General features: G+C 36.6%; 1 protein-coding gene across 1 annotated transcript; it reads right to left on the bottom strand.

The window, feature by feature from the left end:
- Positions 1 to 2,999: 2,999 nt before the first annotated feature.
- On the bottom strand, positions 3,000 to 26,934 carry LOC143240415 (Ig-like V-type domain-containing protein FAM187A). Its single transcript, XM_076482821.1, has 7 exons — positions 26,803 to 26,934; positions 24,716 to 24,866; positions 16,656 to 16,757; positions 13,897 to 13,960; positions 9,136 to 9,332; positions 6,601 to 6,624; positions 3,000 to 3,383 (listed from the first exon to the last, which is right to left on the bottom strand). The coding sequence occupies exons 1-7, from the start codon at positions 26,902 to 26,904 to the stop codon at positions 3,223 to 3,225; spliced, it is 801 nt and encodes a 266-aa protein (XP_076338936.1). The 5' UTR covers positions 26,905 to 26,934; the 3' UTR covers positions 3,000 to 3,222.
- Positions 26,935 to 27,206: the final 272 nt, after the last annotated feature.

The following is a 27,206-nucleotide window of genomic DNA, read 5'->3' as shown; positions in this document are numbered from 1 at the left end:
GAGCACACTGGTCATTTACCCAAACGTATGTCCAGACAAAAAGTGTTTGTATTTCAGGCAAAGATTAATTCACATCTTGTGTACAAACTTAGGGATAACAACACCTTATTAGTGACCTTCCCTCTGAAATCTTTAGCATGCACGAAAATGTATTTTTTAACCCTTTGAGCAAAATGGTGGCCAGTGAAATTTTCTTCAAAAAACTGCCTTGGTTACACTGTGTAACACAAATTTTGTTCCTTGATAGTATGTGTTATTTCATAATTGCCTATGTTGTAAAAGTAGAGAAAATGACCATTATTCCCTTCAAATTTTGCTTTGGTGACCTGGGTAATGAAATTTAGAAATTAACCTATTTTCTATGTAAAAACGAGCAAATTTGCACATTTTCATTTACACAAGGTCTGAATAAAACAACATATGAATCAAGATTTGCATGCATTTATACTAAAGTTATACAAAAATGTTTAGAAATGAGTAGTTTTCGAGATTTGCGACTATAATGTAAATCACTTTCACGTATCAGTCCCCAAATATAGTTTTCCATCATGTTTTCGTTATACGCTCTTTTTTAGCGGCGTTTAAAGTCCAGTATATCTTGGTGGAAGCGCTCGCCTTACTCCTCTGAGTATGCTCCCATGTTCTCCTTCAATTTAATAAGATGAGCGTCAAGGATATAGACTTTCAGAGACATCCTGCAGCCCATCCTCAACCACTTCCACATAATTTTCGGCCTTGTGATTGCCCAAAAAGCCCCGAACCACTGAGACAAAGCTGACCCAAGCTATTTTTTTGTCTTCCTACTGAGTTTCTTGGGGAATTTTGTGTACTCCAGGATCTTCTTTATTTGTGGTCCAACGAAGACACCAGCTTTTACCTTTGCTTCAGCCAGCTTAGGGAAGAATCCTCGAAGGTACTTGAAGGCAGCAGACTCCTTATCAAGAGCTGTGACAAATTGTTTCATGAGACCCAATTTTATGTGCAATGGTGGAAAGAACACCTTCTGGAGGTTTACTAGTGGCTTACACTTGACATTGTGCCTCCCCACAGAGAACTCGGTCCACTGTAGTCAGTGCTTCCTGTTGTAGTGCGCTGTAGTGTCCCTGCTGTCCCAAAGGCAAAGATAACAGGGAAACTTTCTAAAGCCTTATTGGAGACCCATCAGGAATGCCACCATATTGAAGTATCTGATAACCTCCCAGCCATACTTATCATACTTCAAGGCTTCTAGCAAGGTCTTGACGCTGTTGCATTCCTCTTTGAGGTGCACTGAATCAGCTAGGGCAAGAGACGGGTACTAATTCCCGTTATGTGGCAGCACAGCTTTGAGGCTTCTGGATGCGTCTGGAGAATGCTTGCAGCTTCTTGATGCCATCTCTGATAAAATCATATAGGTCTGTGTGTTCACTTAGGCAGCTAGAACTAAACTGAAGTGGTGAGCCCCTGTATATATATATTAAAGTTATTATGGAAAGTTATAGAAAATTCAAAAATTATTTGGAAATTATTGTAAGTCCGAGAAAATTCTCTATCAGCTACTCAGCACTGAATCTACCTGGAATGTTCTGGAAAATGGGTAAATTGAAAAATTTCATTATCCAGGTCACAAAAGCAAAGTATGAAGAGAAAAATAAGTCTTTTCCATTTAATTCAGGCATAAGCAATTGGGAAATAACACCTTTTGCCCAGGAACAAAAAAAAGTAAAATTTTGTTACATAGTGTTATCGACTATATGTCAGGTCATCCCATGAGTAATGTCCAAAAATTTAATACAGAAAATGCATCATTATTTCTGTCTTTGTAGAAGGCTTTAAAGACTAAAATATGTAGTAGAACATGTATAAAAATGTTTAGAAAAATAAAAGAAACTAGCCCAACTCCAATTTTTACGATCATTAATCAAATAAACCCTTATGAAGATGGATGTATCTGAGGAGCACAAACAAACAAACAAACAGACTTCCAACAATAAATTTTGTGGGATTGATTCTTCGTAGTACCGAAGGCTGGTAGTCCATGCTGTGACTGAAACAACATTTCTCTTGTCTCATTGGGTCGTTAATTTTTTCCTACATTCGAGGAATGCCAAAACAAAACTCAGATGTTGTAAAATCATACCTGTTTGTTTTGAATTTCGTGCAAAGCTACTCGAGGGCTATCTGTGCTAGCTGTCCCTAATTTAGCAGTGTAAGACTAGAGGGAAGGTAGATAGTCATCTCCACCCACCGCCAACTCTTGGGCTACTCTTTTACCAACGAATAGTGAGATTGGCCGTCACATTATAATGCACCCACGGCTGAAAGGGTGAACATGTTTGGCGCGACGGGGATGCGAACCCGCGACCCTCAGATTACGAGTCGCACGCCTTAACCCGCCTGGCCATTCCGGGCCTAAAATCAAACCTATAGAAGCGAATTATTTACATGAGGACAAGTTCTGTTTATTTAGGTATTCTACTAAATTTGTATCATCTTACCGCGCTTACTGTTTATTTAATTTGTATTTTTAATGACTAAAATTATTTAGACTTTCACTAGCTTGTATATGAAGATTTTTGGCCCGGCATGGCCTAGCGCGTAAGGCGGGCGACTCGTAATCCGAGGGTCGCGGGTTCGCGCCCCCGTCGCGCTAAACATGCTCGCCCTCCCAGCCGTGGGGGTGTATAATGTGACGGTCAATCCCACTATTCGTTGGTAAAAGAGTAGCCCAAGAGTTGGCGGTGGGTGGTGATGACTAGCTGCCTTCCCTCTAGTCGTACACTGCTAAATTAGGGACGGCTAGCACAGATACCCCTCGAGTAGCTTTGTGCGAAATTCCAAAACAAACAAACAAACAAACAATGAAGATTTTAATTACTACTTTCTATTATCTGAAAACAAAACACAAATCAGACATTATGATGCCTTTGAATGAGCATAACAAACTGAATCAACCCATTCAGATTACGCCTATTCTTATATCTCAAAGTGTGATGTCTGGCTCATCCTCACAGGTTACACACATTTCAATACACCAAAAAACAAGTTTGGATTTTCAACTGAAGATATAATTTAAGGTACAATTACTCGCCAATAACATTCTTATTTCACCCTCATTTATTTGTACGAAGTAACTGTATTTATTTAGAAAAAAGACATCCATAATTTAAACATGACATTTTCCCCTCGTACTTTAAACTCATGTTTCTTGATAATTGTTTAACGATTTGACGACAGTTGTAATTAACAAAAAAACCAATTCCTTTTCTTCTTCTTCCCTTTCTTTTTCTTTATCTTCTGAAATTTTAATATTTCGGTAGAACACCTTACGAACACACAAATCAAGTATATTACGAAGCTGATAGTCAAGCCAATAGCGAGTTGGATACGGTATGACCTAAGATCTGAGATAAAAATATGTTTAATGAATTTCGAAATTTCAATACAAGGATTTTACTATTTAATTGTAAGTAGGTCAATAGATAATATTAAAGTTTGAAGCGTGTTTTCTTTCTCAGACTCATATGGACTTGGTCATATAAAAGAAAAAATATTGAAATATTTATAAAAACTGTATCATAATATACACTACATGGCCAAAAGTATGTAAACACCTCTTCTAATTAGTGGGTTTGGCTATTTCAGCCACACCCATTGCTAACAGGTATATAAAATCAAACATACAGTCATGTAATCTCCATAGATAAACATTGACAGTAGAATGATCGTACTGAAGAGCTCAGTGACTTTCAACGTGACACTGTCATATGATGCCACCTTTCCGACAAGTCAGTTCGTCAAATTTCTGCCCTGCTAGAACTGCCCCGGTCAACTGTAAGTGCTGTTATTGTGAAGTGGAAACGTTTATGAGCAACAACAGCTCAGCCACGAAGTGGTAAGCCACACAAGCTCACAGAACAGGACCGCCGAGTGCTGAAACGCGTAGCGGGTAAAAATCGTTTGTCCACAGTTACAACACTCACTACCGAGTTCCATACTACCTCTGGAAGCAACGTCAGCAAAAGCACTGTTCGTCTGGAGCTTCATAAAATGGGTTTCTATGGCCGAGCAGCTGCACACAAGCCTAAGATCACCAAACGCAATGCCAAGCATATGTTGGAGTGGTGTAAAGCACACCGCCATTGGACTCTGGAGCAGTGGAAACGCATTTTCTGAAGTGATGAATCATGCTTCACTATCTGGCAGTCTGACGGACGAATCTGGGTTTGGCAGATACCAGGAGAATGCTACCTGTTTGAATGCATAGTGCAAACTGTAAAGTTTTGTGAAGGAGAAATAATGGTCTGCGACTGTTTTTCATGGCTTGGGCTACGCTTTTTTAGTTCCAATGAAAGGAAATCTTAATGCTACAGCATAAAATGACATTCTAGAGAATTGTGTGCTTCTAACTTTGTGATAACAGTTTGGGGAAGGCCCTTTTTTGTTTCAGCATGACAATGTCCCCGTGCACAAAGCGAGGTCCATAAAGACATGGTTTGCTGAGGTTGGTGTGGAAGAACTTCACTGGCCTGCACAGAGTCCGTCACTCAACCCCATCGAACACCTTTGGGATGAATTGGAACGCCAACGGCGAGCCAGGCCTTCTCGCCCGACATCAGTGCCCGACCTCACTAATACTCTTGTTGTTGAATTGGAGATAATCCCCGCAGCCATGTTCCAAAATCTAGTGAAAAGCCTTCCCATGAAAGTGGAGGCTGTTTCAGTAGCAAAAAAGGGACCAACTCCATATTAATACCCATGGTTTTGGAATGGGATGTTCAACAAGCACATATGGGTGTGATGGTCGGATGTCCACATACTTTTGGCCATGTAGTGTATATATAAAACTATGATATAATGCTTGTAATATTAGGATTTTATATTATTTTAACTAGGTAAGTTAATGTTGCTACCATTCTGCAGTTTGTATAACGTAAAATTATACTGATTCATAATATTAAACAAAGAACATAAACACAAAAATAAATGTATTATTATTAGACTTTTAAACAACGAACACAGACACGAATACTGATACTAACAGGCTTGGATTATTTTTATAAATCCACTCACATATTTATTTTTTTTACCATTAATTATGAGCCCAATCATACATTTTTGTCTAGATTAATTTTTACATTCTAACCTATAGGTGTTTGGGGGAAATCTAGGTAGAAAACGTAGCTTATAGGGGTTAAAACTGAAAGATGTATTTTCCTTTAATTTCTCACATTAGATGTAGGAGGACTTTTATAGGTTTTTTTCAAGAAAAAAAAAGTGCGTCTTATATGCCATAAAATACAGTAGGTGTTGGTTTTGTTTTCTGTGGGAACCAATGATAACATTATTTGTCATTCCATTAAATCACGTCTACTTCAATCCTTCCAGATACTATACAGAAACCCTTGCAAAAAATGATAAAATCTGACCTCAAGATTTAAGTTCTTCAAAATATTGGACATGAAAAATATGGTGTCGTTGGATTGGTTTGGTTTGAATTTCTCGCAAAGCTACACTAATTTAGTAGTGCAAGACTAGAGAAAAGGCAGCTAATCATCACCACCCACCTCCAACTTTTGGGTTACTCTTTTACAAACGAATAGTGGGATTGACCGTAACATTATAACGCCCCCACGGTTGAAAAGGCTACAGTAGGTGTTTCTGTTTGTTTGTATGTATGAGCATTCTGGCAAAACGTTTTTGTTTTTATGTTAAATGTTGTATAGAAGAACGAGAGAGGAATATATTAGATAAAATATTATGTAAACTTGAAAACATAACTGTTAGTTTAAGCACAATGTTTACTATCGAAGCAGCGGTTAACATTTATGATGAAGTGGATAAAACGTTAAAATAAAAACAGTTATGTACTTTAATTAAAGTTTTAATACCGATACCAGCCGTCTTGAGAATTGTTTTTTTTTTTTTAATTTTGCGCAAAGCTACACGAGAACTATCTGCGATACCCGTCCCTAATTTATCAGTGTAAGACTAGAGTGAAGACAGTTAGTCATCACCACCCAACACCAACTCTTGGGCTACTCGTTTACTAATGAATAGTGGGTTTGACCGTCACATTATAATGCCCTTATGGCTGAAAGGGCGAGCATGTTTGATGTGACCGGGATTCGAACCCGCGACCGTCGGATAACGTTGAGTGGGTAATAGCGCGTAAATACCACTATAAGAGCATATAAATTATATTTGAAACAACAAATTTAAAAATAAAGAAGTCTTAATTTCTATCATACAAGTATTACTATTGTTAAATAGTATAATAACAATAATTAACACGGAAAAATGGCATGTAAGATATATATATAAATGAAAAGTGCATGTTTAGAAAGGAAGAGCCACTGGACTATAGCTTCATTTGCAGTTAAGCAGAAAGCTGCACTAAGGGTTATATCAATGTTCTGCCCAACACGGGTATCGAAACGCGGTTTCTAGCGGTGTAAGTCCAGAGGCATACTGGTGTGACACTTGGATTATATGTGACTAAAGTTTTTAATGGCGCCTTTCAGAAAAGAAACTATTTATTCATTTTAATTTCAGAATATTGTGAATTATGTGAAAACATCTGATACAGTATAATATATCATAAAAAAACAAAATACTTACTGATAACTGGTTCTTTCGGAATTACTGAAAAAAAGAAGAAAATTAGAAGTCACCTTTTGCAATACGTCATATAAATATTTGTAGCAGCTACAGTCCTGACAGAAGACCAAATTTATAAATGTTTACTTCGTTTTTTGTTTTTTTAATTCACAAATAGAAGGCTATCATTTTTAACATTTCTTTTGACTGAATGCGTTAACTATCCCTCACTAATGTGGAAATTTATATCACCATTCGAATTTTTAAAATATGTTATTTCAATAAACGACAGTTTCATACAAGTGCTAAAATACTTCACACATGGTACATGTTCCATATTCCTTTTTATAATAGTAACACTCATTTTAAACCCACGGTGGATCATCGTTAATTCTGCAGGCTTAAGACGTTAAAATTAGGGTTTCGATACCAGTGGTTGGTAGGCCACAGTTAGCTCATTGTGCAGATTTTTGCTTAGTAAAATTCAAACTTCTCTGTTTATTACGTTTGTTTTTCGTTAAGTATAAAACTCAAAAAATTGGGATAGCGGGGTTTGGGGACTTTTATTTCTCAAGTACCAAGATAAAACACGAACTTATATTTTGAAATGTAACGCTTCTCTTCCTTTCATTTAATTTACATATAATATTTTATATCACATTGTTAGACCTGTGGGGTCGTCACTGGTGGATCAGCGGCAAGATTACGGACTTACAACTCCAAAATATTGGGTTTGATCCCTTCGGTGGATGGTGTATAAACACCCCATTGCGTAGTTTGTGCTAATCTTCAACAGCAATAACAGATCCACGAAGGCGTGTGTATGCTTGTTTGGGATATTATTACAAAAGTACACAAACTGCATCTGCAAATACGTTCGTAGTTCTAAACGGGTAGACTAGAGGGAAGGTAGCTAGCCAATAACATTCACCGCCAAACTTTTGGCTACAATAATTGATTAACGGGATTAGATCGTCAGTTAAAGCACCCATGACTTCAAAGTCTGGAGTACGATTTATTTATTTTTCTACGCTAACCATAGATTATTGGGCTCACTTTCTGGCTCTCATAGAAAATTCTAACCCTTGTGGACGATATAGAAATGTAAAGTGTCTTTTCATCAGTGCTCTAGTTGCAAGGAAACAATATTGAAGGAACTGGATTTTTTATAGTATAAGCAACAGGCAGGGTATAGCCTATTGGTAAAGGCGCTTAACTCACTATCTGCAAGTTGTGGGATCGAAACCCGGCACCGAACATGCTTACTATTTATAACTACGAAAACGTTATAATATTTATGGGTAAAAGGTAGTCCAAAGATTTTTGATTAGTGCTGCCGGCTGTTAATTCAAAATTAGGAACGACAGCAGATAGCTTTAGCAGTTTTGACGTATACAAGACATAAATAAGTAAAGGATAAGTGAGACCTTCAATATGACTTGTTTGTTAACCACGATGGAAACACGATTTCATTTGTTTTAAATTTTCGCGCAAAGCTACACGAGAGCTACCTTCGCTAGCCATCCCTAATTTAGCAGTATAAAACTAGAGGGAAGGCAGCTAGTTATCACCACCCACCGCCAATTCTTGGGCTATTCTTTTACCAACGAATAGTGGGATCTACCGTCACATTATAACGACCCCATGGCTGAAAGAGCGAACATGTTTTGTGTGACGAGAATTCGAACCTGCGACCCTCAGATTACGAGTCGAGCGCCATAACCAGCTGGCCATACCGGGCCGTATATTGTTTTATTCAATGCACATATTGTGTTACTCTGTGTAAGTTGGTTTTTGTTCTTTATTGTAGCGTACTTAGTATCATTCGTAAACGTATCCCTAAAAATATCCCAGTGTTCAAGTGTATCAAAAATGTGAAGGGAGAAGAAAATAAAATACATTATTATCGTTCAAATGGATTATATATTGAATTGTTTCACTAGAACATGAAGTAAATAGTGTTATAATATTATGATTATTTTGTGTGAAGTAAAGCCCGACATCAGAAATGAAATGTTTGAGGTTCAGATAAAACCCTGGCTAACACTACGTTGTTAAATCCTAAAATTAGATTATGTAATTTTACTTGTAAAATGCCTAATTTGCGTAACTGTGCACGTGACTTTTCAACCGTTAAAAATTTGAGGATCGCAGGTTCGAATCCCCGTCACATCAAACATGATTGCCCTTTTAGCCTTGGAGCCAATATTCGTTGGTAAAAGAGTAGCCCAAGAGTTAGCGGTGGGTGGTGATGACAAGCTGCCTTCCCTCTAGTCTTACACTGCTAAATTAGGGACGGCTAGCACAGATAGCCCTCGTGTAGCTTTGCGCGAAATTAATGAACAAAAACACAACTGCCAAAATAGAAAGTAATTAAACATTCGATAGAACCCTGTCTCACTTGAGATGTGATAACAAAAGCATTTCGACAGAACTTGTGGTAAAGAATTCTTTTCTGTTAATAGCCGACGATAAAAGCAAAAAATACTGAAGAACGTACACTAGGAAAACATTGATGCGCAAACAAATCATCTTAGACTAATATATTCTACTTACCTATGAGTTTAAGAAAACCGACTTTCACGCCATTCATCACGCAAATGTAACTTCCACTATCCTCTTCTCTCAAAGCTTTAAAGTGGAGCAAATTTGCGGCGTCTAATTGAATATTAGTATCTGACCACTTCTTCATCTTCTGAGGGTTTAAAGGTTTGTCGTCTTTAAACCACTTAACTTCAATATCTATCGAACCCCTAAAATAGTTTAAACAATCAAATAAAGATCGGTTATATAATTATTTTATCGTCAGCAAAATTATAATTTAAAATTATTGAACTATGAAAGGTGGCAAAACAATAAGATAATAGGCTTAATATTCTGTGAAACGTTTTTAACAATATAGTACATGCCTATTCGCGTATGTAAACTTGGTATCACTGTTTTCATTAACTCGAAGTCTGGCACGTTTTGTCTGTTGACCTCGGGTTCAAATTCCGTCACCAAACACCTTCGCCCTTGTATCCGCAGGAGCGTTATAATGTTACAACCAATCTCAATATTATATTACAATAATTCAAAAGTTGGCGGTGAATGATATACATTAGTTGAGTTCTCTCTAGTCTATCACTTGTAAATTAGAAACAGTTAACACAGATAACCCTCGAGTAGCCTTATGCGAAATTGGACAAACAGAAAAATTGTCGCTAATTTGACGACGAAAAATATTTTTAGTGAAAATAAATTAGATATCAAAACAGTCTTGTTTGAATGTCCAGCAAGAGCTGAAAAAGATAATAATGTCATCCTCCCTAATCATCTGACTACCATCAGACACAGGAGAATTTCTCAAACTTCGATGTTCAGCTAAAATAAAGAAAATGCATTACGGAAGTCATTAATATCTCATGTGAGAACTTTACAGTAATTGAGAAGAAAATACAATAAGTGTGATATTTTTACAGCACAGATCAAGACACTATCCCTACCCAATGTGCTTGTGAGTGTATAAAGAGAAAATTTGTATATCGTATTTAACATTAATACATATCATTAGATTTCATATTCGTGTTGGTTAAAACAAATCGTACATATAATTAAGAGTTAAACCTACAAAAATTACACCTCAAAGCCTATGAGTAGTTCGGCATATAGATTTAAGATTAACTTACGTTTCAAAAGTTGGAAAAGCAGCCGTTGCTGTGGTTACTATGCCGGATTGTGAAACTGAAGGTTCGTGGTTAGCATTCCATTATCGCAATATTTCAGGCTGTACTTTGTGGTCGTGGATGGTCGAATCTCACTACTTTACCTACAGTAGCTAAGAGTTGGCGGAAGGTTGTTGATTAGATTATAAGTAGGGACGGTTAGTGCAGCTTTGTGCCAATATCCGTAACAAATAAGCTCCTAGACTTGTCAAACCCAATGAGATTCTTATTGGGATCATGGCCGAAAACGTTACTATATATACCTGATGAATTAATGCATCTTAATAATTCCAACTTATAAAGATATATTAAATTAGCCATATTCGTTACAAGGTTAAATGTTTAATTCTGATTTATGTAGTAAGTTTCCTCTGATCTGAAATAAGAATCAGAAATACAGCAAAACGCACTTAATATTACAATTTGTTTTTTCTGGTTTACAGTTCCTTTTCTTAATTCTTGCAAATGATTAGCTGATAAAGAATTGGTTTTTAAACATCAAACATGCCTAGCATGGCTTGTCCGTATTACAAGTACGTCTAATGGATTGTTTTCTTGGATAATTACAAATAAATCTTTCTGAAAATAAATAGAGATAAGACAGCTAGTTATCACCACCCACCGCCAACTCTTAGGCTACTCTTTTACGAACGAATAGTGGGGCTGACCGTCACATTATAACGCTCCCACGGCTGAGAGGGCGAGCATGTTTGGTGCAACGGGGATTTGAATCCGAGACCCTCAGAGTACGAGTCGAACGCCTTAAAACACCTAGTCTTACATTGCTGAATTAGGGACGGCTAGGGCAGATATCCCTCGTGTAGCTTTACGCGAAATTCAAAAACACACAAACAAAACAAATGTTACATACTGATGTCTGGAACACGTAGGTATCTTTTGCCAATAACCTTTGTGTTCATTGATTCTAACTTATTACAAGATGCTGCACTTTTCTAACCACGATGGGTGTGCAACTTGTTGCGAGTCTATTTCTGGATGGTCTTAGTACCCCAAGTTGATCCACATGTCTTTGTTTTTTAATGTCATTAATATAAAGGATATCGTCACCTTGAAATTTCTAAAACTCTGATATAAACACATATTTCTGAGATGTCTGTATGAATATATTGTATCGAGAAAGGGGCTTGTTTCATATCCTTCTCAAAAGCGATCAATTTTCGATAGCATCACATTATGTAATTAACAACAAATAATACGAAATTGTAGTTATGGTTCATTCCGTGCCATCACGAATTTGTATGGACTATGTTTGTCCCATCAGATACCGATATGCATATTCCAAAGAGTTTTAACAGAGTGTACGCAACCTTATGTACATAAATCAAAACCTATGGTAAAAGTAATCGGAATGCTATTTTAGCATGAACTAATAAAAAAAAAAACAGAACACAAGGTCGCTTTTATCGAGGCATAGATCCTAGAAAATGGTATGCGCTCTATATCAGTTAGTGCATATACCCCAATTTCAAATCGTTAGATTTCTGTATATATTACTGTTTAACATTCTGATATTTATTGTTTGTAAATAAAGTATCTATTGCTAAATGTAAAACAGTTATTAATTAGGGACAGCTTGCGCAGATATCCCTCGTGTAGCTTCGCGCGAAATTAAAAAAACAACAACACCACATGTCTATTCATTATTTGCACACATCAAGTCGCTGGACGCAGTCTTTGTTGATTTCTGTGTAATTAGACTGTTAAATTGTGTGCTACGAAATCGTTGTTTTCCAACATTAGATAGATGATGGAAACCTATTCAAAAGAAAATGTGTGCATTCCACACAGCAGCCTTAGATGGAGCTTTTTAAAATAGAACCTATGCGGAAGACTACTGTTAAAATGCACAGTGGTCATCACATAAACCTTTAGGCTTACCTTTCAGCTACTGGAGACTTTAGATGTATTTGTTTGTTTTGAATTTCGCGCAAAGTTAAACGAGGGCTATCAGCATTAGCCGTCCTTAATTTAGCTGTGTAAAACTAAAAGGAAGACAGCTAGTCATCACCACCCACCGCCAACTCTTGGGCTACTCTTTTACCAACGAATAGTGAGTATGATTATATTCGTCACAATATAATGCCCTCTCTGCTGAAAGGGCTGGGAGCGGGGATTCGAACCATCAACTCTCAGATTGCGAGTCAAGCACTCAAACCACCTGGCCATGCCGAGTCCCTTTAGACGTAAACATTGTATTTAATTCAATAACTAGACCGTTTGATACGACAGTTGACATGACGACTCTTTCTATTGTTGTTGTTGACAGTAAATGCACGGTTTTTTAATATAAACATTACGTCATTCGGGTTTGACCATTACAGCTATACTTTTTTTTTTTTTGTAAATCATGGTATAAATTAAAATCGAGAAATTCCAGGAAATTACTGTAGCTCTCCGGTAAATCAGAATCACAAAATAAAATCAGTAATACAGATAGTCTCCTTTTTTTTTTTTTTTACACGCACATTCTATTTGAATATATCTAATGTGACTAAAATTAAAGTCCCAAGAAAAAATCTGTAAATTTTGCAAAATTATTTTCTTAAGCCTATATATGTTTGATTATACTTTTTACAATCAGAAATACATATCGCAAGTTCCTATTATGTTATTCCCGAATCATACAAACTCTGGAATCTTTATAGTAAAACCTTAAACAGTAATTGTCTTTATTTGTATTTTCAACTTGTGCTACACTGCTGATAAAAGGAAGGAGTAACTAGTCAGCAACACTCACCACCTATCAATGTGACTGCTGTTAACTGAATATAGGCTGATAAGAGGAAGGAGTAACTAGTCAGCAACACTCACCACCTATCAATGTGACTGCTGTTAACTGAATATAGGCTGATAAGAGGAAGGAGTAACTAGTCAGCAACACTCACCACCTATCTATATGACTGCTGTTAACTGAATATAGGCTGATAAGAGGAAGAAGTAACTAGTCAGTAACACTCACCACCTATCAATGTGACTGGTGTTAACTGAATATAGGCTGATAAGAGGAAGGAGTAACTAGTCAGTAACACTCACCACCTATCAATGTGACTGCTGTTAACTGAATATAGGCTGATAAGAGGAAGGAGTAACTAGTCAGCAACACTCACCACCTATCAATGTGACTGCTGTTAACTGAATATAGGCTGATAAGAGGAAGGAGTAACTAGTCAGTAACACTCACCACCTATCAATGTGACTGCTGTTAACTGAATATAGGAACTGACTTTCACAGTTGTTGTGTGCACAGAGTTGAAAGTATGGAAAGTGTTTAGTAGCGTATCAAAGTTCGAACCTTGGAACTTCCAATTCACATCTAGACAGGCTAACCACTATAACTTACGTGGCTAATCACGTAGAATGAAGTACTTTTAGTAGCATGAATGTTCACAATAATTCCCCACGTTTCTTCTGACATTGTTGACTGATGAATTTTAATTAAATTGTTTAATAATTCATTCGGATTGCATTCTTCCTTTAATTTGAATATAACAATTCATTTTCAAAATACAAATAACTGAATCAGTGGCAGATTTAGGGGTGGGGCTAACCACCCCTAAATCCACTACTGTGAAATACATAATATAAATCTTACCCTGGACACATCAATGCCACAGTCTTCCCTTCTTTTTCATAGTGAGTAGCCAACACATCATGAACTGGTAAAAACATATGTAATTAATGTTCGGAAAACGTTTTAATATTGTTATGAAATGGAAAACAGATAGACAAGAACAACATGTCAGCATGTTGATACATGCTCTTCTTTTATCTTAAGTATAATTTCAACATTAAACAAAATATCTCACTCCAAGTATTCGTACTGAGACAAAGAACTGTTTTTACCATATTGAATAACTTTATATTTTTACCTATTAATAGTTCTCATTGCAGAGAACTTACCAATAAAGCTCAATAAAATCACCCATTGTTACGTAAACAATGAGTGTGGTTAATTATCGTATTATCGGTTATTTTACTTTTGTGGTTATATGCTTCATTCAACAAAGTTACGGACTTAAAGCATTTTAGTACATAAAATAAAAGGTTTTTAAAAACAATATGCCCATAAAGAGGGAAGAACCCTGTTCGTTGAAGAGCATGAGGTTTCATACGGACGATGGTTACACCGAGTAACAACAATATTTGGTACTGTTAATCCAGTGGTTTCCAATCTGTTATATATGCATCCCTTTCAGGAAACATTAAAAAGAAAATAAACTCCTAGCCCCAAAATTGTAAATTGGAGGGGAGTCTTGATGAGTTGCAATGTTTTCCACCAGCTAGTACTCAACGTTCACTTATTGTTGATTCACCCTTAAATTATTTGTTTGGACTTGCATTCTTATTAATATAAATCACTCTGGTATATATATTTCATTCTATGTTTTCGGTAAAGCCATCGAGTCCATCTGTTAGCGTTCCGAATTTACAGCCACTGACCAGATGGACTGCTTGGTTTGTTGCTTAATATGGTTATCTCTGCTCTTACCACGGGTGGTCAGAGCACTCTGTGAACCACCATCACTCTAATAACGCACCCATAGCTTAAAGTGGTTAAAAGGTTCGTGAATCTCATGGATCTTAACCCAGCTTGGCAAATCCCAAATTCAGAGTTTTACGAAAAGGCCAACCCGAACCCTGAACCACTCTTTAAGTTACTCTGAAAAATAAGAAACTTTATAAGTGTCACAGTCATGCCTCTGGCTGAAAGGTCTGCTTGAGGACACGTGGCATAAAAACGTTGTGAACCACTGGTTTAGGTATCCCAATTTAAGAAAATAATAATACATGGTGTTAAAATGAATAATATACTGTTAAAAATCCTTTCATAAATCCAGATGTGTAGTGACTAATATAAATGTATAATAATCACTTCTAACCAGTTTAACCCAGATCGTTCCAAAGATGTTAATATTGGAGTAATTTCATAATATAAATAGCGTCTGGACTATTAGTGTGTTTGTTGTTTTCCGGTGTTATTTGACGGATACAGCAAACAGAATGTGGTTAAAAGTTAAGAATAAACGAACTTTGTCCTCCGGATAAATATAACACTTTTATTTAAACCAACGTTTCGCCATTGCAGCTTCTTCAGGGTTAATATACATAACCGTTTGATAACAGAATTTCGTTAAATTATAAAACTGCTTATAATGTTATACTTCTCGAAGTTTGTCGTAATGTGATGCTAACAATGTAGTTATACAAACATGACATATATTACATAAATAAAATATATTAGAAAATGAAATAAATAAAACCTTACTATGCTTACAATTAAACGAATACTCACAAATAAAAAACAGAATCTGTAAAGAAACGATAATAAGTGGAAAGGACACAAAGCTTACTGGCAGTGTTAAAAAATTGTTAAGCAAGTGTTAAACTGAACGTAATAGTGTTAAATATACTGATACAATGCGTTGTTTGTTGGATGGTGGCGTAGTTACATGTACCACCCAATGACTCTGTTCATTTTTGGATACTTTTTTGTTAATGAGTATAATTTCCATATATTTTCTCTTTTTAAAATATTTAGCTTTTCTAAGATATAAATTTAAATTGGTTTTCTGTGTTTAGTGTTTTCTGTTGCAGCGGTTTTGTGTTGATCATGCATATATAACACACTGATGTGTTCTGAGATGCGCGTGTGAAAAGTTCTTCATGTTTCTCCCGTACATGTGTCTCCTTATGTATTATAAGTGACTTGGTAAACCACGTTTCTGACGTGGCACAGTTATCTTGTTTCGTTTTATGTGTACTAACATTGTTTTCTTAACATATTTTCTTTGTTAACCTGTTTCTTTTTGTTATGTTAATTATCGGTTGTTTAAAGGATTTACAAATACTGTTTTAATTGTGTTATTTATGAAAGGAATGTTCATTACGGGCGTTTCGGTGCATTTTTGTTGTTGTTGTTATTGCTTTATGGTATATTGCTGTTGTGATGTTTTGTCTTGTTTTTGATATTTGAAAAGGTTGTCAATGTAATATTCGGGGTATCCATTTCGTAATAAGTGTTTTAAAGTCATTTTGTGCTGTTTGTATGACAATCTGTAATCAGAAGGTGTTATTCATAAGCTAATGTTTAACATACTGCTAATTGTAATCAGAAGGTGTTATTCATAAGCTAATGTCCCCTGCTATTACAGCGGTAAGTCTACGGATTTGAAACGCTAAAATCAGGGGGTTCATTTCCATCGGTGGGCTCAGCAGATAGCCCGATGTGGCTTTGTTATAACAAAACACACCTCCCACACATACAAATATAAGCTAATATATAAACAAAGTTCTAATTGCAATAAGATTGTGTTATTCATAAACTAATATGTAACATACTGATAGTTGTACCTTTAGGAATCTGTGCAGCTGCCTTCATTTTCATATGAGACAGAAATACACTGTCCCTGACTGCTTTCATTTCCTTTCCTTTCTCAAAATAGAACAAAGCATCTATAAACAAAGTAAACAGTTATTAATAATAAAAAGTCAAATTATAACACATAGCTGTAAAATTGCCTGTATTATCTGCCATACAGTTTTGATTTTTTTCATATTACTAAGCGTTAGTATGAGGTTTATTTATACACACAAAATATTACACCAGAAGATATTACGGAATTACCACATAAAATATCAGCGTAAGTTAATAAAAGTACTTCATTCCCAAACATGCCCGCTCTTTCAGCCGTGGAGACGTTATAATGTGATGGTCAATCCCTTTATTTGTTAGTTTAAGAATAGCCCAAGAGTTGGTAGTAGGTGATGTTGAGTAGCTGATTTCCTGTAGTTTTTCACAATTACGAACGGCTAGCACGGTTAAAAACAAACCAAGCAAACCTTTAAGCGCACAGCTATAGGATAACTCGGACTGCTACAATGTTTAGTGTTATACGTCTTCAAGGTTATTACAGAACCACCGGAAACAATTTTATTTGAAGAAAGTTTAGTGGTGTAACTCATACAAACCAATCTTCTAAGTTCTTGGAGAAAATATGTCAACTTATCAACCAACATTTTCAATTCTTCCTCCCACCTCCCCAGTGGCATGTCTGTGGACTTACAACACTAGAAACTTGGTTTCGATATCCGTGACGGACAGAGCATAGATAGCCCATTCTGTATCTTTTTGCTTAACTTCAAAAGAAAATAAACAATCCTTCCCCATATTAACTGAGATCTGGAACTGTTCAGGTAGCCCACGGGTTTACGAATCTCTGATTATAGTTGTAAAATCAAATTTTGTTAGATCAATAGAAGCACTATTTTATCACAATAAAACGTTTAGAAGTAGTATGTAGTGCATTATACAGTGGAGCGCCATTAAGCCGCGGACCAGTAAACCGCGAAATCGCTTAAGTCGCTGTAGCAAGTCTTGTGAGCGATGTGAGCGAGGATTATCGCGGCTCACCGCTAATTTAAGAACGTGTAAAAACGCGGCTTACGAATTTAATCCTGGCTTTATAACTTCAGGGGGATATTTAAAAAAGGATTTGCTTTAATTTGGGAAATAAATAAAATATATTACAATAGAAATCGACTGTTAATCTACCTTATTCGCTCTCTATGTCAGCTTTATGGAGGCCGCCATTGTTACCAAATCACACCTCTCCATATATTAAAAGTTAATCCGCGGTAAATCCGTGAAAAAAAGTGATCAATAATTAAAGTATTATTTTCAATTCGATAATCCGATATAATGATCACGCAATGGCCCGGATGAGGCTCCTTGGCGGAGCTGTTGGCGACTTCGGCTTTTCAGTCACAAAGGTTTAAGCCGCGGACCACTAAAGCCGCGGTTAAGCAGGTTGACACCCCAAATACCACGGCTTAACGGCGCTCCACTGTATTGTACTCCATTGTTACCTGTTCCTCGCTGTCTGCACTAGTTTTCATCTTCAATCCAATATCTTTGGAGTTAAATGAAGTCCTGTTTCCCTCTTTCTTTCTTTTGTTTTTACCCATCAGGATCTCTGCCTACCTTTCCTCAGATCTAATTACATCTCCAAGGTAGCGCATCTTCCGTTTCCTGCACAGCTATCGCTATTTTTCTTTCTCTATACCTCATCTCCCTAATTCGTCTCAAACTAAATTTCAAATGTTTTAAGCGTCTGAGATATCTAAAATATTTCTCTAGTCGCCTAACGACTAAAACTATTACTACAACCACTACCTGACTAGCGATGGTATCACCCATTACATGCAGAATGGGTATAGATGTTCAACTACACCATTTAGTCCTAGTTAATGAAACATAATAAACTGAACTTATATCCATGTCATGCCTATGCACAGCGCATTGGACCGGTGTTTTCAAAATCTGGTTTCATATGGCACAAGGAGGTGAGAAAGGTAACCCATTCGTCTTAAATAAGATGCCAGTCCATCCCAGGTTGGTATTCGATGCCCATAACACATCTTGCTCAAACTCATTACTATACGACAACGAGGCCAGATTTTGGTTCCCTTTTTGTTATTGTTAGAATTCCCGACTTTAAGTGTGATTTTAATAAATTCGTTTGACGACAAAAATGTTAATGGTAACACTTCAGACTGTGAATTATAATATTTGTTGAAGAAATTAAAGTAGAAGCAAAACAAAACTAACAAGTTTTATGTATTATCATTTATTCGGATGAGTCTCCGATTTAATGTATTATTATCTCCATTAACAGGAAGTTCGAATTTAAGCATAGTAGTTAATTAAATGTATTAACGTTATGTCATTTGCCAACAAGATTGATATACACAATTTCCTTTTTTAACACAAATATATTTTAATATTCAAACATGAAAACAATATAATTTATAATAACGATTATTACTAATAAATATACAGATGATGGTTCATACATAAAACTTTAGAAACTTACAAAGTCTTGTATCCGGCCTAGATTTGTTTGTTTGTTTGTTTTTGAATTTTGCACAAAGCTACTCGAGGGCTATCTGTGCTAGCCGTCCCTAATTTAGCAATGTAAGACTAGAGGGAAGGCAGATAGTCATCACCACCCACCGCCAACTCTTGGGCTACTCTTTTACCAACGAATATTGGGATTGAGCGTCACATTATAACTCCCCCACGGCTGAAAGGGCGAGTATATTTGGCGCGACGAGGATGTATCCGGCCTAGAACTGAATATTTTATCGAAGACCCAGGTATACGACGAAAAGATTAATTCTGAATTAATATTAATACATCTCACTTAAACTAGCTAGGCTTGAGTGAGCTCACACCTCGTATAAGTTCACTTCTTACCGAGGAAGATATTTAATGTCCTCATAGAAATGCTGACGTTCGAAGTTGAACAGTTTGTAATGTTCCTGATCAGTTCTGTAGTTTTCCGATTAATAAACGTTAAAAAAATAATAGCTTCCTAGATCTATCACATACTGTCTGTAGCTGTCCAATAATATTCTTCCCTCTTGTTTTGGCCCGTTACTTGTATAAAAATCACACGAGTGTGTAGAATTTTCGACAATATTCTCAAGCGCTTTCTCCCTACCAGCATTGTTGATTACTAAACTTTCAAACATTCTTTACTAATTTCAAAAACAGGTGAGACTTACACAATACACAGTTAAGTATATAACACGTTACAGACAAAAAAAGAAAACTACACAGAAAAGAAGTTTAGGATATACAACAAACGTACAACAGTAGATCTGCTACACAAGAAGCGGTTTCTGAGCTTAACATAGCTGTTGGCACAGCTCAGGATTCTTGTGTAATTGACGATAACATCAATCGAATTTTAGGCTAGGATACAGGACTAGTTTACGTTTTCAGAATGTGTTTGTTATCGGTTATGTTTACTTCTTTAATTCATGTAAATATAACAAACAAACTAACATATGATCACATGGTCTTTCATTTTAACTATCTGATTTATGAATGACTTAAATAGAATTGGTATAAATTACAATTCTCGTCTTTAGTCTAATTCCATTCATTTCCCGAGATTTTCATTGATTCATTCATTGATTATTCCCATATTGACATCGAGCAAGTCAGACGTGTTTTCTCCCTCTGCTATACCAGTATGACGTTTTCATTACCTGGTCCTGCTGTGTCAATCTCGCCACCGGTCCCGCCGGTAATCGTCAACGGCCTGCCACCCCACCTTTCGCCTCTTCAAATTGCCACGTTTATCGCGCAGGCTAAGCCTGGCGCTTCCATAGACCCATCTAGAACACGGATCCTTCGCCGAAGGGGAATTCACCTCCAATCGGCAACGCCTGCACACCTATCTTACTTTTGTGAGCCGTGGAATACCCACATTAATATCAGATGTTCATCCACTAAGAGCCCGACTAGCCTTTTCTTTGTTTTCCTGAGAGGGATACATCCTTCCATTCATCCAGATGAAATCAAATGCGCCATTGAAAGTCAAACAACGAACGAGATATACGCAGTACATCGAATCTTCTCGAAATCCACCAAACAAGCTACCAACTTCATGAAAATGGTAACGACCACCAAACATTCTGCCGATACCATTCTACGTAATGGTTGCTATTACCATATTTTTAATTTTAGTGGCGAACGCCCCCGACGTCGCTCAAACAATCCAAGGACACCCAAGCAACCAGTATCTATTCCGCCGCCTAATGTATCATCTAATCCGCTCTTCCACCCCCAACAGTCTATAGTTAAATCGCCTCTTCTGAAGCCGCTATCTAACCCACTTCAAACATTCACCGTGAAGACTGATAACCATTCCCAGACAGCCGATGATACGACCGCAAGTCATGTTCAGAACAAGTCTCAGTTTCTCACCAAATTCACTCAGACGCAAACTACACAAGTTACCCACTCTGTTAAGTCAACTATAACTGACAAACTTCTTACCATCTCTCAAGCTACTCAAACTAAAATATATTGAAGACATAAATTTTCCCAGTCGACTAAAGAATACCCGGAGAATTTACCTATGCAAGTCCTAGAACCTCATCCTGGAGTTTCGCCGCACAGTACAGAAGACTCAACACCTATCTTTAGCTTTAACAAGTTATGAAAATGGCCAGGTCTTCATCGTGACATGGTCCCTTTTCTCTCCCCGTGCGACTCCCCACTCTTATGTTGTGAGTCATCTCAAGTTAGACACAGAATACATGAATTTTTCCAGGCGACTGAAGACAATCCAGATAATCTACCCAGACAAGTTCTAGAACCCGAACCTGGAGTTTCGCCACACAGTACAATGGACTCACCACCTCTCGATAGCTTTCAAAAATTAGGGAAAAGGCAAGATTTTTATCGTGACTCGGCCCCTTCCTTCTCCTAGTGCGATCCCCCACTCTTATGTTGTAAGCCAAACTGGCACTAGCTGGATCATTGGCACTAGCTAGTGAAAGTGGGTTTTTCGGGATTCTCCCGTTTCCCCCACATCTACATTTTGGCATTAGATCTATAGATCCCAGCCGCCCTGATGGACCCTAAGTCACGCATCGGCCGTTGGTTTTGTGGTATCACTCACTCACCTTGGGTGTCTGTTGTCAGGTCGCCAGTTTTTCGTCTTCTTTACTTGCTCTGGGTTCGCAATCAGCTTGTTTTTGTTACGATTTTTTTTTTCCGGGTAGCCTTACCATATTCTAAATTCTTGAGCGGGGCGAAGAGAAAGTTTATCTTTCTGAGCACCCCTGGTTATCTGTATCTCCTCTGGGGATAGAGTATTTCAAATCGGAATCACTGTCAGTTTTTGTTTGTTTGTTTGTTTGTTTTAGTCTAATTCATACCATAACAGTAGTTATTCATGAAAACTGATGATAGAATCAGCGCTTGGACCACTGTTATGTAGAATTCCAATCATCCTGGTGACCCCTGGTATTGGGCGAAAGGTCTGACCAACATTACGCGTGGAATGTGGTATGGTGTATCGCATTTTATTTTCAAAAATACGTTTTTATAAATAAACCGTTTATAAAATGTCATCCAAGAAGGGCATTCGTTTTTGTTTTTTTTAACCCAAAATATTTGTACGTGTTATTGGTCAATTTAACAATGTTTGCTGCGTGATTTGGTAATGACGAGACGTCTACTCAGGTAGCGCTTAATTCAACAAACAATGAAACTTATACGCTGTAGTAACGATGTGTTGCCAACTCAGATAGCTCTTAGTACAAAAAACAATGAAAGTTATAGGCTGTTATAACGACGTGTCGTCAAGTCAGATACCTCTTAGTTCAACAAACAATGAAAGTTATAGGCCATGTTAACGACGTAACGTCAACTCACATTTCAACAAACAATGAAAGTTACAGACCGAGGTGAGAACGTGACGTCAACTCAGACAGTTCTTAGTTCAACAAACAATGAAAGTTATAAGCCGTAGTAGCGATGTGTCGTCAACTCAGATAACTCTTAGATCAACAAACAATGAAAGTTATAGGCTGTGGTAACGACGTGACACCAACTTAAATTGCTTTTGGTTCAACGAACAATGAAAGAAATAAGCCGTGGTAAGGACGTGATATGAACTCAGATAGCTCTTAGATCAACAAACAATGAAAGTTATAGACCATGGTAACGACGTGACGTCAAGTCAGGTCGCTCTTTGTTGAACAAATTATTTTTAATTTCGCGCAAAGCTACTCGAGGGCTATCTGCGCTAGCCGTCCCTAATTTAACAGTGTAAGACTAGAGAGAAGGCAACTAGTCATCACCATCCACCGCCAACTCTTGGACTACTCTTTTACCAACGAATAGTGGGATTGACCGTCACATTATAACGCCCCCACGGCTGAAAGGGCGAGCATGTTTGGTGCGACCGGGATTCGAACCCGCGACCCTCAGATTACGAATAGAACGCTTTAACCCATCTGGCCATGCCGGGCGTAGTTCAACAAACAACGAAAGTTATAAGCCGTAGTAACGACATGACATCAACTGACATAGCTCTTAGATCAACAAACAATGAAAGTTATAGACCGTGGTAACGACGTGCCATCAACAATGAAAGGTAAAGGTTCAATGTTAGGCTTATTCCCAGAAACGTCTGCAGTCTACGAGATTTTTATCACAAAATGTAGATCTGTTGTTTAACAATACTACACTATCTTATGATAGTTAATTCACATACAACGAAGTATGTTCTGTTCTTCATTTAACTCAGCGTTTTATGCTTTCGTTACTTTTTGCAGCCTGACATGATCACGTGGTTAGGGCGTTCGACTCGTTATGTGAGGGTCGCGGGTTCGAATACCCGTCACACCAAACATGCTCGCCCTTTTAGCCGTGGGGGCGTTATAATGTTCGGTGAATCCCACTATTCGGTGGTAAAAGAGTAGCCCAAGAGTTGGCGGTGAGTGGTGGTAACTAGCTGCCTTCCTTCTAGCTTACACTACTAAATTGGGGACGGCTAGCGCATATAGCCCTCGTGTAGCTTTGTGTGAAATTCAAAACAAAACAAACCAACGTCAACAAGTCTCGTGCTCACACGGATAAAGAACAACCTATTATGTTACGCACCTCTGTACACACCTATCCATATTTTATGATTTCTACTGATCAAAAAAGAGGGTGAGGAATATTTTTAAAGTCCCAGCGAAATTTGTGGAAAAGTGAGTTTGATTTTAGCATATCTAAGGTGGTCCATTAGAGAAGTTTTGTTGTTTTTGTTCCAACTGAGAAGTACAAGACAATACTTTATTGGTGTTTAACTAGTAATAAACTGTGTAGTTTTAACATTACCATATATTTACCACCGTGTTTCATGTTTTATGTGAATGATATTTACTGTACTACAGTCATTCAGCTAATCACTTCAGTAAAGTTATTGTAGTCAGTTGACTAAATCTGTATGTCTTATTACAGTGCTAATTATTGAAGTCATGTTGGTGTATATAAAATAATAATGTCATAATGTACTGATGTTGGACTTGTGTACTGCCGTTTTCAAACTGAGCGTTTATAAGATCTACTCAGAAATATATATGTATAGTTCTATCAATGAAACATGGCTTCTTTGTTTTCCTTCTTTCGGGGCGAATTTTCTTAAATCCTCTGTTTTTATGGGGATAAAAATGGGAGTTTACTTCAAGGAATGAACTGTATTATGATATTACCAGTACAATATCTGTAGATAGCTTGGACATAAAAGTCCCGATGAATAACTTGATCGAGACCCAAATATCGCTGCACTTCGAACTGGGTTATTTGTTTCCTGGAACAAACACCCATAAACAAGTTCGTAATACCTTAAAGGTTTTTTTTTTTTTTTTGTATTTGCAAGCTTTCGATCTTGTTCGAAGGGCCGTCAGTTAATTGTTTATTTTATAATTTTACATTTTTAAAACACTATCTGTTTAACTAAAGATCCACATTTATACATCTAACATAACACATTCTAGATATTACAAATATCATCCACAGCATAACCGGTTGTCATGAAAACAAGAGATAAGCCACTAACCACACGGTACTTCACAGTTTTCTTCTCTGTAATAGTTCGGTAGGTCCTTTAGCATCTTCTTCACTCTTGGAACTGTATCCAACAAATAAGAATGGCAAGACGGCCCCCAAAGCTTTAATGTTGATTCTTTCCACTCGTCTTTTTCCTGGTCCTTGTAGTAAATACAAAGAAAAAAAATGGCACATATTAGTTTAGAAGACGTAGTTTACAAGCTAAGTTCGATCAATATAACCAAAATAAATGTGAGCTCCAAACTCACCACTTGAGTATACCAGTTTCTGTATATTCTCTGTAATGAAAATAATAAGTAAAGGCTTCATACAGTTATGGATTGTTTATATTTTACGTATGATGTGTTAATATGTCTTTACTCACCACAGTGATCCAATATATACACAAGACTTCATATTTATATATTTAGTATTTTAAAGACCCCGTCCACTGAATGTGTTTTTCAAATCCCACGTACGTATAACACAAGGAAAATACATCTTGAAATACCATATACACATGAGAGTATTCAGTTATTGACAGTAAAATGTCTCTTCAGAAAACTTTAAATGGAGCATGCGTAGTTTTAAGTAATTTACGACAAATGTTTAATCACACGACATTTAAAACAACTTAACTAGTTAGCACTTCACTAACTGGATCAAAGGAGCTGTTTAATGAAACTTCTGGGCAATATAAACGATATATTAATTATAATGCTTTGTTGCAAAACGTTGGGTTATACTGTCATTGAGAATGAAAACGAACTAATTATGTATTTAATAAATAGGGCCCTGAATGGCCTGGTGGTTAAGGCACTCGACTCATAATCTGAGGTTCGCGGAATCGAATCCCCATCAGACCAAACATGCTCGTCCTTTCAGCCGTGGGAGCGTTATAATATTACGGTTAATCCCACTATTCGTTGATAAATGAGTAACCCAAGAGTTGGCGGTGGGTGGTAATGATTAGCTGCCTTCCCTCTCGTTTTACACTGCTAAATTAGGGATGGCTAACGCAGACAGCCCTCGAGTAGCTTCACGCGAAATTCAAAAACAAACCACACTTATTTAATAAATCTTACTATTATTTTATTATTGTACGATAAAACCATTTTGAGAGGAACATTTGCAGTAGATAACATACTTTGAAATACCCACAATGGTAACCTTACTTTAGTGTAAAAATACTCGTCGTGCCAACCAAACTTCATCTAGAAAACAAAACTACACCAAGAAAATACTTGTGGTGAAAGCCAAACTTTACTGTATAAGTCCTTATAATGGGAACACAACTTAAGTTTGGAAACACTTATAATGAGAACTAAATTTGAGTTTGGAAAAAAATTGTAATGGTAACCAAACATTAGCTTGTGAATACTTGCAATGAAAAAAATACAAAAAACATTAGTTTGGAAGTACTTGTAATAGGAACACAACATTAGTCTGGAAGTACTTGTAATAGGAACACAACATTAGTTTGGAAGTACTTGTAATAGGAACACAACTTTAGTTTCAAAGTACTTGTAAGAGAAACACAACTTTAGTTTGGAAGTACTTGTAATGGGAACTAAACTTTAGTGTGGAAGTACATGTAATGGGAACACAACTTTAGTTTGGAAGTACTTGTAATGGGAACTAAACTTTAGTGTGGAAGTACATGTAATGGGAACACAACTTTAGTTTGGAGGTACTTGTAATAGGAACACAGCATTAATTTGTAAGTACTTGTAATGGGAAAAACAACAACTTTAGTTTGGAAGTACTTGTAATAGCAACACAACTTTAGTTTCAAAGTACTTGTAATAGAAACACAACTTTAGTTTGGAAGTACTTGTAATGGGAACTAAACTTTTAGTTTGGAATTATTTGTAATGGTAATCAAACTCAAACTTCTAAAAACTTGCATTAAGAACTAAACTCCACAGTTAAAACACTAAGGGCATAAAAACTACATTTTATCAAGTTGCTTTGAAGAAATGTTTCTTTGGAATAGTATCACTTTCCTTAAATGTTTTTTTATTATTTTAATTATCTCTTAAACTATAACCAGAAGCAAGTGTGTCCTCTTTAGATTAATATCTTATGTTGTGTTACCTTGACCTTTGTTTCAACATATCTGCTCAAACGACATTCCCCAATACGTTTTCGGGTTCCAACACTTCCACATTTACTACATGTATTCCAGGAACCCCACATTATATTTGGGGTAAATGAATGATTTATCTGTCCTTGCAGGTGCAGCTCTGAAACATCGAAAGAATAAAAGATGAGTTGTATTACATAAAAAAATTAATTAATGTCCTTTTTCGTACATCGATTACAAATTAAATTCTAATTTATTTAAATTTTGATAAAAGTTTAGAAAAAATGAACATTGTACTTCTAGTAGATCTACTTTTTTAACCAACCTTTTCGTCAATGTTAATATACACAACTCGTTTTTACAAAACTTTTACGAAAATATGTAAGTCCCTACAATATGCACAACAGATTTTGAA

This window comes from Tachypleus tridentatus, chromosome 13 (genome assembly GCF_004210375.1).
Source record: "Tachypleus tridentatus isolate NWPU-2018 chromosome 13, ASM421037v1, whole genome shotgun sequence".
In the NCBI taxonomy this organism is placed as follows: Eukaryota; Metazoa; Arthropoda; class Merostomata; order Xiphosura; family Limulidae; genus Tachypleus; species Tachypleus tridentatus.
Note: the sequence above shows the minus strand (reverse complement) of the source record. Positions and strands in the feature narration are given on the sequence as shown.